This window comes from Anarrhichthys ocellatus, unplaced genomic scaffold, assembly GCF_004355925.1.
Source record: "Anarrhichthys ocellatus isolate YVR2014 unplaced genomic scaffold, GSC_Weel_1.0 scaffold4, whole genome shotgun sequence".
Taxonomy (NCBI): domain Eukaryota; kingdom Metazoa; phylum Chordata; class Actinopteri; order Perciformes; family Anarhichadidae; genus Anarrhichthys; species Anarrhichthys ocellatus.
Genome location: NW_022280034.1, coordinates 4,978,763 through 4,996,642, shown reverse-complemented (window position 1 = coordinate 4,996,642; position 17,880 = coordinate 4,978,763). Strand labels below are relative to the sequence as shown.

Sequence of the window (17,880 nt, the reverse complement as noted above, 5' to 3'; positions counted from 1 at the left end):
GCAACCGAGCACTTTCTTTAATTTTACATTTCTAATACCTGTCATTTCTAATATACTATTTCTACAGAAATGAGTGCTGTGACATGTAATTTAGGTCATTTTTCATGTGTAAGCGCTGACACCTGTTCAAACATTTAGGCAGGAGCTTATTCTGAGCTCTAAAATGTTTTGTTTTTTTACAAGTAACCTGTGTGGTGTGAAATGACAGACACCATTACAATGTATTAAAGGATTCCTCAGAGAATAAACGAAATGCAGTATTGTAAACATTCCATGCAGAAATAAAATCATAGATATGTGGAATAAATTATTACAAACAGAGAGTGGAACATGTTTTTTTGTCTTGTACTAGGTCACTGCAGTTCTCAGGCTCAAACAGGTGGACATCATCTTTACTCCTGATCTTTCCACCAACAAATGACGACACAGACGTTGTACGGTGGTTACGCCCCCTGTGGGAGTGCATTGGTAATAACTTTATTGCAAAAATACAGGTTCCCTCTTTCCCCGAGCAACACCACCCCAGAACTGACACACACACAGTCTACACACACCCACATACGGTGAACCGTCTGCATTCTCCAAACCTCTCTCGTCTCTGACCACCACATCATTCGCAAACACACACTTTCATCCTTTGGTTTACATTCATTCGCTCTCTTTCTCCCTTTTTTTGCTCTCTCCCTACTTGTTGCTCTCTTTTTGCATTCCGTCGGTTGAAACATAGCAGTTAGATTGCAGAACAACAAAGTTCCCCAGCAGCATTAAACGTGAGATCTCCTGCACCTCTGCGTGCCATTGCCAGAGTCCATGAGAGCGCCCGTGGGTGGGTGTGTCTGCCTCCTGACTGTCTCTGATACAGGATCGTGAGGGAAGGTTGATTTGCATAGCGGACTCATGCGCTACAATTGGCTACATTCTCCCACATCCAGAACCCAAAAACAAACAAACAAACAAACAAAAACCACAACAACAACAACAAAATCTGAACCTAAATTTAAAATAAAAACAGCAATGTTAAATACGCTCTCTGAGTTAAGTGCCAACCTTTGGTTTAGTTACAACGATCAATCAACATGATTAAAATTCTTCAAGAACTTTATATTGGCCAATTGTTGTATAAGGACTCTGTTATTATATATCATATTAATTAGAATAAAGTATATAATAAATGTACTCTACACATGTCAAAATGCTCCTCAGTAAAGGGGGTGAATTAAGTTATAACTGTTCGACACTTTATAATAACTGTTCATACAACTGAGGAATGGTTGACATCTCTGAAGAAGATAGCTCACTGGCTGAAAATATACCTCTAATACATATATATCATATAAAGCATATTCATATTAGACATGTCACTGTCTCAGGCTGAAGATGAGCATTTTCTATTCACATCTGAGGTCTCAAAACCAGTTTCAGTTTGTGGGAGAAATAATAAAGTGTGAATTGATAAGTGCCACTAAAGTTCACCTGAGGCCTTTAAGTAAAACAAACACCATCGACTTCTCTCCAGCTGCTTCTCAGTCAAATAGCCTTCGGAAAGTGCACTTCTGCCGAGTAACCTTGTAAAGCGCACTTGAGTCATCTCTTTTATTCATTGATAAAGCCTAAGAGAAGGGTTTCCTAACCTACATACGTCTCATTCCTTCATGACTTTCCTCCCCTGTTGGCCTATTTCTAGTGCTACCGTTTCCTGTTTGGAAGTAAGAAAGAAAGCGCGAATAAACGACAGGGAGAAAGAGGGAAAAAGGGAACGAGGAAAGAAGCAGAGAAAAAGGAAGCGCTTTTCTTGTTTAATCTCCCGGTAGAAACGGGAGAGCTGTCATTAGGTCGGCGAGCGGTTTGGGGGGGGGGGGGGGGGGGCGGAAACTCCTGCTAGACACTTGTGAAGTGCACTCCACTCCTATTTGAAATGCAGACAATGAGGAAGTACCACTTTAAGTTTACCAATATTTGTTAATTATCATTATCAACATTCCATAAGGTCTTATTAATTAACATACAGGTTTCATACATGAGTGTTTCTGTACATGACTTTTAGTAATTAGTGAGTTCGGTCTCGGGCGGGTTTACTGTGCGCGCACACAGGAAGAAAAAAACGAAACAAACGAACCCCAAAACAAAGAGAGAAAAAATATGGCTGTCCATCTGAAATAGACCCAGTTCTGCTATGTGTGCGTCCAACAGGAAAGGCCCATGAAGAAAGAGGAAGAGGCGTAGCTACTTGGTAAGAGTCCCCCCCCGAGCTGAGGGTCCCATAGGATGGAGAACAAGTCTGCCGAGAGCTCAGGTCCCCGTCAGACCCGGCCGAGTGAGCGGCCGAGTGAGACACCACTGACAGCGGCATGCTCGCCAGGCTGACTGCATAGGGAAGCCCTCTTAAAAACCCAGGGGGGAGACAAGAAACGACAGTCCCGGGAAGTAAGGGGGAAGGTTGAGGTTGTAGTTGGGGGTCAGAGTGACTGCATAGACAGAATAGTAGGTCAAGAGAGGGAGGGAGGGAGGAAGGCAAGGAGAGGCTAAGCGGGGTGCTGCAGGCGCTGAGGGAGGCTCTACGTCAGTGCAGATGTGCATGTGTGCGTGCATGTGTTTGCGTGTGCATGTTGTTTGCGGGGACAAGGAGGAGGAACAGGTTACGAGTTGAGCTGGATCCTCCCGAGCCGATTCCAGGTCCGTCAAGGCGAGGCCCCGTCCAGGACGCCGGCGCTGCTGCCCCCCGCGCCACCCCCGCACGGAGGTGGCCGCTTATGAGACATTAGTGAAGCAGAGCGGGACTCTGGTCAGAAGACAGCTTGACGCCCGTCAGACACAGCCAGAAGCTCCCCGCACTGCCCGGCAGCTCCTGAGACGAGACAGGAGACAACAGGTTGGATCAGCATGAAGGTGCGCCTCAAATTCAACCATTTTGAGAGGTTTAAGGGTTAAACTACTTGAGCCTTTCTGATGGGCGACAGCTTGCAAACAGACGCAGAAGGTCCAAACACAAACCCACTGGTGCTCTAAACAGCATGCCGTGTGCTCTTCGGTGGAAGCTTTTCACGACTTGAACACTGACGTTTCCAACGTTCTACTTAAATCTAAGTAGAACATTCGCCGAACCAATACACTCATTGAGTGAACTGCTTAAACACAAGATGTCATGTTTATTTGCTGCACCATTTCAGTTGAATTAATTAAATGTCTTTTATTTCATATCATTTTATCGATGCAAACTTTTAAATTTGGCTGAAATTTAAGGTAAAGTTCTTAGTAAAGTGATTTGACATCACACCAAAACATCTCTTCCAGACCAGGACTGGAGCGCAAGATATATCTAATATGATGTCGAAAATCCACATGAATAAAAAAAGAATTGACTTCAGCAACATGTGTGCAAAACTTTTCTACCATCAGCATATTTTTTGGGGGTATCTTTTGCACATTCGTACAGTGAATTTCATTAAAAGAGGGATGGTTCGTGAACTGTTATTTATTCAATTCAATTTCAACTACCCACAAATTTAGGTTTAAAGAGCAGTGAAAGTTATTATTGTTACTGTATGAACAGGATTCAACCTTTTCTACCCAATAATGGATGAAAACCTGATATTTTATTTTGTAAAAGAAAGACCTGTATGGCTTTAATGTTTTGTATATCTTGTATTTATGGTAATTTATGGTCCTCTTGTCTAGTCTTCTCCAGTCATGTGACTAATTGATGGACGGTGAAAAGTCAACCAGAAACCGTCTTAAATGCCACACCACAGCATTTACATATTATCATCCTTGTCTGGTCATGACCTTTACATGGAACATCAGAGTTTCCTGGTTCCTCTCAGAATACTGGAGCTGTTTTTACCGAGGTGTCTGAAAACCAGGATGTAACGTTTACATGCACAGAACGAAAGCAAGGCAGCCGGAAACAAACGGGGGAATAAAGCCTTGTATTTTAGAGAGCAGTTGCGCGGCTTCACATCCAAAACAGACAGAAAACAAATGTGACAGGTTTTATGAGTCAGTGTCGACTCGCTGTGTTTTCTCTTCTTCTGTTTTGTATTTGTAATATCACTGTTTCCGGGTTTGTTTATTATTTGGGTGCCTCAGGCAGCTTCCCCCACAGGAGTTTCAGTTTGATGTATTACATATCTGTTTGGGATAAAAAAAAAAGTATTTTCTGTTGTCAGTGTTTGCTCTACAAAAGGAAGCTGCTGAAGAGAACTGATATGTGATATATCAAGATGTTCTTCTTCAAAGCAGCAGTGCCTTCATTAGGGCTAGAGCCAGTTGTTGCAAGCTGTCGTTTAGGGCAAAATAATGGAATTATTACTAATTATAATATTCAAGTTTTTCTACTATAGAGAACAAGAACATTTAGAAAAATATTTCAGATCGATGCGCATTGTTCTTAGCTCCCACAGCGATATTCGCACACTGAAACGGAAGAAGCGTAAAAACACGGCAGATGCCGCGGACTATAAAAAGTATCTAAAAAGAGAGACCTTAATTGACTCAAACAAACCAGACAGCTCAGCAGTTTTTCAATGCGTCATTCTGGCGGAGCAGAGCTACAAAAGTTAGAAATAACCGGCGTTGTTTCTGAAGCAGGATCGGATTAAAATGATGTCGTTTGTGATCCTTAAAGATGATGGTATAGATAGATAGTGGTTTTTTATAGAAGCTGGGTGTTTTCTTTTGGAGAGTTTAACTAAATTTGACACATGACACATTTGCAGAGGGGTGTAAATAACCTTTGGGTCCTCACAGTTATTAAATGAATGCACATCCCATCCCCAGGATATAGCTATGTGCAAATAAAGGCTTAACCTACTTCTGTGCCAGATGAGTTTGCCAAAAATTAAAACATACCAAGAAAAGAATTTGCTATTCTGACCTGATTTAGAAATTCTCTCTCCCACACACACACACACGTACACACTCTCCTCTAGCACTCAAAGTAGCTCAACCAAGGAAATAAGTACACTCTTCCAAGTCCTAAGCAGATGAGTGGTGCTGTATTTCCCTTTAAAGATCAAAAGAGTAACGCCATACGTGCCCAGCGCAGTGTTTACCTGTGAAGCGGTGGAGGGAGGTGGTGATGAGAAGGTGTTGGTGATGAGGATGATGGAGGAGATGATAGTGGTGGAATAGCAACAGGGACTCAGAAGAGAGGAAGTAAGCAAGGAGAGGCACTGACATCAGCCTGCTTCACCTTTGAGAGAGAAAGAGTAGGAGGAGAAGCAGAGAGAGGGGGACAGAGTGGAAGTCGAAAAAGCAGAAACAAAAGGGAGAAATGAGACAAACAGCGGGGGAGAGGAGCCCAGGGAAGAGCTAAGTGTAAAGTGCAACGGCCACGGGACGTCGGGCGGGTGCAGTTTAACGGCACGGCCACAGGGAGGCGGCAGAGCATAGGACGTCACACTCACAAAGCTGCGCGTTGCAGTCAGGCGGCTGCGGCGGGAGGTCACCACTGTGCCGCTCAGACTGCGTCCGATTCGTCTCAGGTTTTCCCCATCATCAGGCTCCACCCCGAAACGCAGATCCCGCAACATCATTGGCTGCAGAGGGAGAAAATTATCTGTCAGACGCTGGAAAATGGATCAGATGACCTGCGAGGGGCTGAAAAGCCGTGGACGTTATACCTTGTTGAGGTAGGTGGGGGGGCAGTCCGTCCCGTACACACTCCTCTCCATGTCTGCGTTGGGGGTCTTGGAGCGAGCCTGGCCTCCCACCCTTGATATGAGCCTCTCTGATGGGCTGCAGCCTGAAAACACACACAAAGCAGGGCTGGAGGTCAAAACACGAACATACAAGGACGGTCTCTGAAACATGTTGTCTGCCATTTTAGTGGAAGCTTTCAAAAAACTCCCTATGTTCATAAATCTTTACCCTTACATATCCGAGGTAAAACATTAATATTTATTCAACATGAATAACAAATCAACATACATCGGTTTTATACTAGCAGGTAGTGATATAATGCAATATACCAATTCAATAAAAAATGGTATCTTTTTACCAAAAACTTGAATGCTCTTAATATTTTGAAGGTTTTTTTTTGCAGCCGTGAGCAGCTCATCCATTTCCTATGTATAACTCCGTCACCTTTACAGTGTGAACACAATGCACACTCACAAACATTCTCACAATTGCAGAGTAGTATAGAACTGGGACAAAGTTAAGGTTTTTAGCTTGTTTTCAATTTCTAAACATGGTTTTAAATACATTTTAAAATAGCTTTGTCTCTAGAACATACATTAAGGAGAATTTCTGTTTGAGAATTAACAGTAAACTTTATTATACAGTACCATAGTACTACAACAGTTATTTTCATTACCAATTGATCTGTTGCTTGTTGGTTGATTCATTAATAATCATTAAGTGAAAAATCCCGATCATAAAGTTCTCATGCTCTCAGGTAGCGTCTTTCAACTGTTTTATTCGACAATCAGACATTTTCTATTAACGATGTTAATAACGAAAGGTAACTCTGATAAATTGCTCATACAATTAATTGATAATCAAAATTGTTGATCAATGTTCTGACAATTGACTAATTAATTAATAGACTAATCGTTTCAGCTCTACTATAAATTAATTCAAATTAAACTGTAATGTAATAATTGTTTATATACTGTATGTCATTGTAATATATTTTAGAAGTTGTACCGTGGTAGCTCTGAGTTATGTTGTTTGTGCCTGTGTGTGTGTGTGTATGTGTGTGTGTGTGTGTACCTGTCTTTCCAGCCTGCAGACTGGCCTGGTAAAGGGAGTCAAGCTCAGACAGCTCAGCCTCTTCACAGTCACAGCAGGGATCCCCGTGTTGCCCTGGGGCATGCTGGGAGATGTAGTGCCCTGGAGAAGCCTGGCAACTGTAGCTGTAGTGCTGACTGGTCGCCTGCGGCCTGATGGGGACACATCGGTCGGGGGGCGTGTCATACGGCGTCACCACGGCGTCGGGACGGTCCAAACTCCAGGAGGACCAATGCCGTGTGCCGCTGTCGCCGGCAGCTTCGTGCCTCGGCCAATGCTGAGCGGAACCGGCGGTGGAATGGGGCTGGGGGGGCTGCCAGAGAGGCGTGAGAGGTTTCCTTTGCCCAGAAGCTTCCAGGGGGGAAGATGGGGGAGGAGGGGAGGGCGGAGGGGGAGGGTGTGTGCGTGTGGGTTCAAGGTGTGTGGAGTGTGCGGTGTGTGTGGTGTGTGTATCCCAGAGACGCAGAGGAAGCGAGGGCAGAGAGATGGCTAAGTGCTTCCCCAGGGGTCTGACACTCACCCCCCCTGCCTGCAGCAACTCGCACAGCCTCACTCCCGTCCCCTCCCTCCCATCCTCGCCTTCCTCCCCTCTCCTCCCCGCACACGCACCCTCTTCCTCCCCCCCTTGGCTGGAAGGGGCGCAAGGGTGAGGGATGCTGAGGGTGAGCGGGGGTCGAGGGGGAGCGGGCCGATAGGGTGGAGGGGGCGGGTCCGGGCCCAGAGCAGCGTCCTGGTTGGGCGTTGCCTGGTCCTCTTCCTCCTCCTGATTGGGCGTCAGCAGTACTTGGACCGGGCCAGGCTGTTCACTGGAGGACACAAGGGAAGGAGGGTGTCAGTCAGCCAGCAGCATGGAACAAACCCCCCCACCCAACAAAAAAAACAAACAGAGCCGCTCTGACGTCAGGTGAGTTACTGCATAGAGGGAAGGTCACAACAGCACACCAGGATAAACAAGCAGAAAACAGACGCACACACACACAAGCACACTTTCATACAGAGCGAACAGCTACAAACACACAATGATGCAGCTTTGTGTGTGGGATCGCACAGCCATGCTGTTCATGAGTGAGGCACAAGCTCAGCTCCGGAGACTGACAGCTCGCTGCAGATTCACCAAACTTCACTCTCTGATCCGAACACATCCACATCCCCAAACAACCAAAGACTTGAAGAATTCAATCTCATTATCAAAAGAGCAATCTAGCTGCTGCTGCGCTGATGCAGTAGAATCAACACGGAGAATAAATGTGGCCTCTACAGTCTGGAGTAATTCAGTCTCGGCGGGCCACTATATTACGTTATTGATTTACATACATTGATATGTGGAGGACATGATATACAGTATGTTGAACATTAGTGGATCCTCTCTGCAGAGATTCTGTACTCTATCAGTGAAGTAGTGTGTGTGTGTGTGTGTGTGTGGTAAACTAATGTGTGTGGTGGTATGTGTGAACAACAAGTCTGTAAATGTGTTGGTCTATTTTTAAAGAGCATGTGTGCTAACCTGTCTGTGTCTACGTGAGTGTCAGCCCCCATCCCCCACACTAAACTCTCCCGTCTCTTTTCAGCCTTAGTAATTACCCAGCAGGCTTTGCAGCAGCAAGCTATAAATCTGAGGCTTGTGTTGATCAATAGAGGAGAGGAGGAAGGTAATAAAAGAGGCTGAGCGCTGAGCTTTACCTCCTCCTTCATCCCTCCTTCTTACTGTTGGATTTACAATTAATTCATTTTTTACAAATTCCGCTGCAGTTTTAATTGAGTTCTAATGAAGCAAAGACTTAACCCAACATTAACGTGACTAATTAAGTAAATCAATCATTGCCTTAACTTACCTTATCACCATAATTTCCTCTATATTTCTAACTTGCTAAAGTCATATGAGTTTAACCCGAGATCCTCTGTGATAAAAACAGGAGACAGGGCCTTTGCAATTAAAACAATTTTTTTATTTCAAAATAGCTTTTAAATAGTTTTTATTCTGTGTCTCTCTGTGTTTTATTGCATTCGTACTTTTATTAATCACATGTTTATTCTATTTAATCTCCTTTTTTAAATTGTATTATTATTATTATTATTTTCTATCGTGATCGATGCATTTTCTTTTTCGAGTATTTTGTTTAATTCATTTATAATAAATTGGTCAGTAAAACAGTTGACATCTTTAAATAGCTTGTTTTGTGTGACCAACAGTCCAAAACCCAAAGGTATAAATAAACTAATAATTAAATCCATGGGATGCTTGGGCCCGATACTTGCCTGCATAGTCTAACTACTATTATTTAACTATATTAAATGTGATTTATTCTTTATATCAGCTTCTAGATAAGCTGCCTCACTCTATTTAAATATTAAATATACCTTATTATACCCTTAATATGAAAACTTCACTGCTGAAGCTCTCTTTCCCCTCCTCACACAGCCAAACTAACACATAAGGTGGGAAGCGGACTGACTTACTGTAACACACAAACACAGAGCAAAAAAACAAACAAAACAACAAGCCACAGCACAGGACCTGTGACTACAATCGCACAGCAGCACACGGGACAGAAACACAGCGACGGACTGCAGCTTTACAGTGTACAGAGGGACAGATCAGCGGCACACAAAGAGCAGAGGGAAGCCTTGGCAGCACACGGCTACAAAGAGCAGCACAACAGCAGCGCAGGGAAGCAGTGAAGCACGGAAAAGCAGAGAGCGACTCCGTCTCCCTCTTTTTACTCTCGATGGCTACACAGAGCCGAGCAAAGCAGGTTTTTACTGCACTGCAACAAACACACAAACACAAAGGGGATAAGAAGTTACTGTATATAGTCAAGTGTGTGTGCTTGAGAACACACACATTCAGACACACGTACACACACACACACACAGCAGGATGGGAGAGTGCAGTGCTTGGATTTACAAAAAAAAAGAAAAAGGGTTCTGGGATTTTGGGCAGCCAGAGCTGAAGACACAAACATGAGGGTGTTGAGGTGTTTTTAGACAGCCAGTACCCAGAGGACACACACAGAGGAGTCCTGGGCTGGGTTTAAGGACAGCTTGAGCCAAGGACACACACCAAGTGAGGGAGGGAGGAAGGGAGGAAGGGGGTCTGAGGTGGTTTTGAGACAGGCACCGCTGCGGACACATAAAGGGGGACAGTGGTGGTACCTGCGAGGCCCCTGTGGGTGGGTGCTTCCTGTCTCCCGTTCCATTTCCTGTTCCTGCCTGCGTTTGATTGGGCCCCCAGTGCTCCTCATGCACGCAGCTACAACCAATCCGCTATGAGCGTTAGCCTCATGCAGGGGTCTGAGCACAGCTGAGGATGTTAACAACAGAGTGGGAGATAAAAAAGAGAAAAAGACAGGAAGATATAACGACAGAGTGGCCGAGAGAAAGAAAGAGTGAGGGAACGCGAAAGGAAAGAAAACGAACAAGAGGAATACCAGAAGCAGAGAGAGTAAAAAGATAAAGACGGAGACAACGTATGAAAGAAGGATGAAAGAACAGCTGAGACAGAAGGAGACAGAGAAAATAGAAGCAGAGCAGAAGGAGTGGTTATGAGGGGGCCGGCATGCAATACGCTCCTCTGCTGTAAGTCAGTGCGTGTCTATTTTATACATGTTTAGAGTTGCAGAGTGGGAGGATTTATTGTTGGGCGTCTACGCAGTGACAATGTTATGTGACAGTTGGAGAACTTCTTTGGATTGGTTGAACAATACATACAAAATACCATGATATTGATGTGTTAATGATCCACTTATAGCATCTTTAAAACTAGATCATGTAACTCTTGAGATATTTATACTCTTACAAATTAAAAGTTACATCCATAAGAAATACATAACATAATAATGCTCAATTATGACCTGGTCTGGTAAGACCAGTAGCTTATGATGGCTAATGTCAGCTAATGTTAGCATATTCAATATTTCTGTCCAGTATAACAAATAGCACTCAGTCTGTTCTCTGAGTTTGTGACTCTTCTCTACTTGAGCCACTCTACTGTTACACTTAGTTTAACCAATTGTGTTGACCAACATTGAGGATAACAATGACTTTACAGGGTGGAAGAATATTCCCAAACCCAGCATCACTTGCCACTTTGCAACTCTACAGTAAATGCATCAATCTGTAAACTTGGACTGTAGTTAGTAAGTCAAAAAGTCAAGATTAGATACATGAGGAGCAACGTAAAGGCTACGTTGATGAAGCCACAGACACCAGACAGGGTGTCTCCAGAAGTACTAAGCTTTCTATGGTGCGAAGCCTTTTGAACGCACCCTGAATGGTGTTAGTTTGTTATCAGAAAAGATGCAGAAGAGGACAATAAAAGAGCAGCCATCATTCATCCTGGCTTGACTTTACAGACTTTTGATTGATAGAGACAGAATGAAGGACGGTTGACGGCAGCTCTGTTGTTGTCATTGGCTGTAACATCCTCTAAAACACTGAGGCAGATTGTTTAGAGTCCGGCTGAAACCATCGATACGGATGTGGGAAACCAAATTCTGTTACGTAATGGCACTGATAGTGATGCCATCTGTTCATTCGCAAGTCGTCCTTTCACTTCATCAAGGTTGAGTGTACTCACAGGGGTGTGTGTGTGTGTGTGTGTGTGTGTGTGAGCGTGTGTCAGGTACGTGAAGCTGAACACACTGAAGCACACACAGTAGGACAGACAGGACACAACATGATAATCCCTGATATAGATTTAGTAAGTGCTGAGCTGGAGGGGAAAACCTGCACACCTGCAGTTGAGACGAGGCTCTCTCACACACCAACACGTATTTTCTTAAAATAGTAACACAGGCACAGAAACATATAATGTGTGGATGCAAGAACCACATATGCACGAAAACACACACAGACAGGAATGTGGACCACACCAGAGCCACGTGTCAAGTCTGTCAGAGTAAGTCTTGATAAACGTCTCGTGTCATTTAGGTCATGTCAACGTCAAGTCACAAGTCTGCAAATTGCAAGCTATAGATCTTTAAAGTGTCTGAATGCTACCCATGAAAATGTTGCTGTTGAAGTGTTTTTGTATTTTAACGTTTAAGTCTGAAATACGTCAGCTCACAGCAATCAAGTCCAAGTCAAGTCTGAAATCCTGATTGTGTATTTAGTACTGCAAATCCACAAAGTTGGGGGACTTGCCAGAGACAGATTAAAGGAGACTAAGAGTCTACAGCCATGCTGGCGTCTCTGTGACTATCTGTACTTAGGCCCAGCGGCGCTTCGAGCTAAAAATAATTACCAGATATATTGTTAAGCATTTTTGTTTAGCGTGTTAGCATGTTAGCACATGGTAAAAACACAAAGTACAGCTGAGGTTGATGGGAAACTCATTAGTTTGGACAAATTCTATTATTGAGGCGCTGCAGGAAAAGTCAGGAGCTCAACAGTGAGGGAGGATCCATCCTCTTCAAACCACAAACGTATGAACAAAATATCCAAGCAATCCAACCAAAAGGTGTTGAGATATTTCAGTCGAGACCAAATTGGTGGACCAACAGAGCTGGTAGCGGCTGAAGAAGAAATTGATGCAACGACCAGCTTTTAGTTTCTAGTATGAGTCAAGCTCCCAAAACAATGGACTTCCCATAATGCACCACTATACGTTTTTCGTTAGACCCTCCATTCCTGGTATGTGACTAAATCTTTCATAACTCCACGGCCCCATTGTAACGTAAATGAAGAGTCCCAAAGCCAAAATGAGATTACTCATCTGATGTAAATTGAGTAATTACGCCAGAAGCTCCTCCAGAGCCACAGAAGACATTACAGTCTCATTATTCGAGTGAATTGACTTTGACATGTACAATTGGTGGATTGTCCCTTTAAGTTTGACTTAAGTCTCACATCTAAAGCTCTGAAAAACACAACCCTACACACACACACACACACATATGTAAAGATACACAGATACACACATGACTATATGAACACAGGGAGACACAAACATACACGGTGTACACACACACACGCACACACTCGGAATATGCAAATTAAGAAACTCAGGAGCATTGTGAACTCCCTAGAGCTCTGAACTTGGACTGGGTTTGTGACTTTGAATGGAAATGACCCTGAAAAGTTCCCAACTCTTATTGTTGGTCAGTAAACGTCCCACAGGAGTCATGTCGGTAAAACCTGATCTGACCAGGATTTGCTTCCTGAACTTTGTTAGCTGGAAATGTCAAACACACACACACACACACACACACTTATTCTGACATAAAAGACTTATGGATGACACACAAAAAACATAAAATATATATATATATATATATATATATATATATATATATAAAGTACGACTAAGAGTCACACACACTGAACTAATAGACAAATAAAACATTCCGACGGAGGGAGACAGATGGAGAGACAGACGAACAGATGGGAATGAGGACAAAGAGGAGGTCAGACAGAACGTATAAGTCACTGTGACTGCTAGCTAAACTAGACAACAGGTGATAATGTGACCTTGAATCTGCACTGGGCCAGATTTTAACATAAAAATACACTTTATTAGCCCGGATCCTAAAACAGCCTCACAGCCCTTCAACTGAAAATGCCATAAATTTGCCTTGCTTTTACTTTTTGTGAGGGAAAATTGAGATTCAAACTGACCAATAAGTCAGTGGTTCTTCTTCTTTAAACATAAAAAGTTTCCCTGTGCAGCTTTTAATGCTGCTGTTCACACAAATATACAAAAACATACTTTCACTTACTGATTCATGGCATGCAGACAGTGTTTGCATCAGAACTAATTTCCAGAAAAGAAATTGTCCATATGAACTGCTGTAAGAATCAAAAATGTAATTTTATTCCCATCAATTGTGTGGAAAAAGAGACGAATATTATAAAACTTTGGCATGAAAAACAGGATCTATCTGCATCGTTAGATACCACTAGAGGTAAGTGAGAGAAGATGTTTTCTGTAAGTTGGGTGAATCGTTCTTTTTCGCTCTCCTTAAATAACTTCTAACCTCCCATCTCTTCTTTCTCCCTGCCACTTGTCGCTTTCTGTCTCTCTCTCTTCGTCCCTCTTTCCGTTTCCATACCCTGGTGTTGGAGCTGGTCCAGGTCCATGAATTTGCTGGGTTTGGGGTTGAATCCCATGGCAGCCTCCCGCTCTGCCTCCCTCCGCTTCTGCTGCTCCTGCTGACGGGCTCTCCTCGCCACCTCCTCCTGCAGTTCGTCCAGCTCACTGCGCCCTGGTCCACCTGAGCAAACACAAAAAAAAAAGATGGAAACGATCAATCGGGTCAAATCCAAGTTGCAATAGATTAATGAAAACACACGCAGTAATACACACCTGTGTTGGTGCCGCTGCCCCAGCTGGGCGAGGGCAGCTCCTGCAGGATGGCACCGCTGCTCTTTGACTTGGGCACCGAACGCCATGAAGGTCCTGACATCAGCACCCGTTTCTGTTGCCCCACCTCCCTGTGGAGGGAAAGAGAGCAAGAGAAATAGACAAAAGAGGAAGAAATATTGAGAGTGCAGATCATATGTCTCTTGACAAATCTGTCCATTGATTGATTCGTTGTTATGGATTGTTGGACATGTTGTTGTTGTTCATTTTCACATTCGTATTTCAAGCTGATGAAGGGAAATTGAATGTGACAGAGAAACCCCGAGAGGGAAAGACAATGAACGACAGAGACGGAAAGGAAGGGACAGTAATTGTTATTGGTGAGTCTCCTACCTGTCGGGGCTGCTGCTGTTCCTCTCACTGCTCTCGTAGCCACTTTCCATCCTCTGAATGAGACGTGGCTGGTGCTCCACCCCTCTCAGAGGTGGAGGGGGAGGGGGACCCATTGTCCGCCCGCTGCCCAGAGACCTGGGCTGTCCGACCAGCCCAAACCCCGCCTCCAACTCCCCAGCCTCCCTCCCTTCCGCCTCTTGCAGCCCCGGCTGTGAGGGTGGAGCGGGTTCCGCCAAGGGAAAGAAGTCCTGGGGCTCTGGAGGGAGAGAGGGACCAGGCAGGGTGTTGTAGCCCACAGAGGAGCCTTTCGGTCGGGTGAAGATGCTGTCGATGTTCAGGGCCTCTCTTCTGGGCCTCCAGGTTGGCCTGTAGCGTCCTCCAGAAGAACTACAAAGCAAGGGAGGAAGCTGTTACACGAGGTGTTACACGACCCCAGGAGAGGAAAGAATGATGTTATGTCCTAGCCAAATATAAGCTGCTTGACTGGTGAAAAATAGTCAAAAGTTGCACATGGTACATTTTATTCTTAATAGTACACTAACTTCAGTAAGATTTTCAGAGCAGGAATCTGTTTGCATAAGGTAGAGGACTTCTCACTTATTAACTGCAAGGTGTACTGATCTTTGCTTATGTAAATAGTCAGAAAATAAAATAATAAATAAAATATATGAAATGCAACTTTACACAGTTTGAATGGGAATTCAAAAGGCAGGGTGCCTAAAGTTGATGTGTTCGTGTGTCTCAGTGGCGCAGTACCTGGACTTGCTCTCACTGCTGGTGCTTTCATCCTCCCAGTGGGGTCCCCCAGCCCCGCCCTCACAGCCCCCAACTCCTGACGAAGAGGAGGAGGACAGGGGACGAGAGGAGGAGGAGGAGGAGGTGAGTGGCCGGCGGGAGGAGAGGAGGAAGACGGCCGTCTCCTGCAGAGGAGGAGAGGGAGGGCAGGGAGGACCCTCCACTGCTGACTCTGAATGTGGGAGAGAAAGACAGAAAAAGTAAACCCAATAACATTTTCATTTATCCCACAGGGGCCAATTATGTAGGCAGCAGTGCAAGTAAACATGAGAATAACCAGTAACAAGGCGGATAACCTAAAGAGTCTGCAGGGACGAAGCACAAACAACTCACATCATTACCACTGTTTGCTCTTACTTGTTCCTCGGACAAGTTCTGCAGTTTAGTACTTTCTCTGAAAACACTGCAGTTGTGTATTTGCAGTTGTTCGAAGCTGTAAGAGTGTTTTTACCAAAGGTGCAGCTTTACACTGTGAGCATAGGTAACTTGTATCGGTAACTTTGCCCCTGGACTCAAATGCAGTATTACCTCCGGCGTCAGCACCGTGCGGCGGTGTGCCGGTGTCGTGATTACAGACCACCGTGGTCTGGGATTCGCTGGAGAGGTGGCTGCCCGTGGACTGGTGGAGGGATCGGCTGCGGGAGGCGCGGTGACTCGAGCTCTCCGTCGAAGAGTCGGTACGAGTATCGCTGGATATGGACGGCTCCCGACCTGAACAAGAGAAAGGGAGATGACCTTTCAGTTAATCCTGCATCCCCATATGGTTACAGTCAAAGGCAGCAAAATAAGTTCAGGCTCTGCAGTATACAGAGGCTGAAGTTGGATTATAGGGTTGAAGGTCAGAGCTTTAAAGCTGAAACAATGCCTGCCCCCCCCCCCCTCGATGATAAACACTCAGTAATCTGATCCGTAGCAGAGTGTGGCATCTTTGCTGTACCGGAGTCTTCGCTGTCGTAACCAGCCTTGCTGCTGCAGTGCTGCAGCTCCAGCTGTGGGTTGGAGCTGGTACAGGGGTTGGTGCTCTCCTGCAGTATCACCGGCGTCCCACGGGGGTCAGCGTAGAGCAGCAGCAGGGGCTGATAGTGGCCTTTGATACAGCGAGACACCACGTCCTTCCACTTAGGGCCGATCTGGAGGAGCAGCAGGGCAACACACACAAAGACAGGCATGAACATACATATAACCACCCCCCCCCCCCCCCCCCCCAAACACACACAAGAAAGAGAAAGTAAATCTATCCATATTAAGATACAACATATCCCACGATAACTAGAAGGTCAAACACACATTGTGCTGCTGTAGGTACTTCTTGATATCATATTATCCCATTCACTCAATGGCCTAATATGACCGACAGTGTGCACAGTGCCTGATAAAAGTGTCAAGGACATATAGTATTACTATAAATCACACTTTTGGCACAAACAAACCGGGCCTCCGTCGGCTCAGTCACTGCAAAGTGTATATCATTTCCCAGCCTTACGGAGGATAGCTCCTGTTTGAATCATGAAGTATCACAACACAAGACGTGCTACGATTGAACAAAGACAGGGATTAGACCTCCAGCACATACTCCATCTCAAGCCGCCCCCGCTGACCATGCATCACATGAACTCACACACATGGCGTAGTTCTTGTCACTGCTGCTCTCACGGGCACAACTGGAGATGCAGCGGATACTGTGCAGCACCGCACACCCTGCCCGCGTTGCAGCATGCAGACTCCACACTGTGTCTCACCTCTTTGACGTGGGCGTCGTCGAAGTACATCCACTTGCGTATCTTGGTCTGGAAGAAGAAGGTGGAGTAGTGCTTGCCGTAGTAGCACACCATGCCCACCAAGTAGAGCTCCGCCTGGCGAGCCCTCTCCTCTGTCACACGGTAGAACAACTACAGAGGGAGAGAGAGGGAGAGAGAGAGGTAGAGAGGGGAGGGAGAGGAGACAGGGAGGGAGGGGGGGATGCAGGGAAGAGAGGTAGGGGAGGGAGATAGAGATAGGGGGAGTTAATGTGAATACAAGCACATTTTTGGTCACCTATACAGTATGCTGCATGCAGTAATCCTTCACACACTGTACTCTCTCACTGTATGCAGCACATACTGCACAGTGATGCACATACACTGCAGCTTTTCATACAGATGGGATGCACAGATCTCACAGTAATACAATTTGCAGGTGTTACATACACAGATCAATGCAAACTAAAGTACTGAGGGTGTTGGTTTAAGAAAGTAATGGCTGTCCACGGCTAATCCCGCGCACTGCTGGACCCGTCAGCCTAATATTTTTTTGCGACTGTATGCTCAAGGACCTCTCGGTTACACTGACTCACACTTTTTAAAAAACATATTTTATTGGCTGTTTTATACTACTTAGATGTTAGCAGCCCGTGGGTGTACTACAGTGTGTTTTGGAGCTAACAGCTAACCGGGCTGATACACAGTGAACTGCAGTTCAGCTGCACGGAGCCGGTGTAGACAGCTGCATTTATTAAAGTGAGAGTGAATCTGTTGTGTGAAACGTGCGAGTGAAAAATCTGCTTCATTCATTTAACATTACAGCAGTGGTCTTTGCAGACACACCTGGCGGAGAGCTGCACTCTACTGCGAGTTCTTTTCTAGTTGATAACTGCTTTTAATCAATTAGTCTTTTGTCTACAA

At 44.9% G+C, this 17,880-nt stretch overlaps 1 protein-coding gene across 3 annotated transcripts in view; it reads right to left on the bottom strand.

Annotated features, from left to right (window-relative positions):
* Positions 1-439: 439 nt before the first annotated feature.
* The window catches only part of usp54b (ubiquitin specific peptidase 54b), a 45,518-nt gene continuing 28,077 nt past the window's right edge, over positions 440-17,880 (bottom strand). For 2 of the 3 annotated variants that reach the window (XM_031842988.1, XM_031842989.1), the window contains 12 exons: positions 16,960-17,109; positions 16,158-16,350; positions 15,749-15,931; positions 15,182-15,392; positions 14,426-14,812; positions 14,036-14,163; positions 13,782-13,943; positions 9,886-10,033; positions 6,715-7,538; positions 5,622-5,743; positions 5,406-5,537; positions 440-2,845 (listed from right to left, as the gene is read on the bottom strand). In XM_031842988.1, the coding sequence (XP_031698848.1) occupies positions 2,759-2,845; positions 5,406-5,537; positions 5,622-5,743; positions 6,715-7,538; positions 9,886-10,033; positions 13,782-13,943; positions 14,036-14,163; positions 14,426-14,812; positions 15,182-15,392; positions 15,749-15,931; positions 16,158-16,350; positions 16,960-17,109 (2,727 nt within the window). In that variant the 3' untranslated portion in view covers positions 440-2,758. Of the gene's footprint in view, positions 2,846-5,051; positions 5,192-5,405; positions 5,538-5,621; positions 5,744-6,714; positions 7,539-9,885; positions 10,034-13,781; positions 13,944-14,035; positions 14,164-14,425; positions 14,813-15,181; positions 15,393-15,748; positions 15,932-16,157; positions 16,351-16,959; positions 17,110-17,880 lie in introns of all 3 variants that reach the window. The other variant, XR_004212648.1, reaches the window with a different exon arrangement.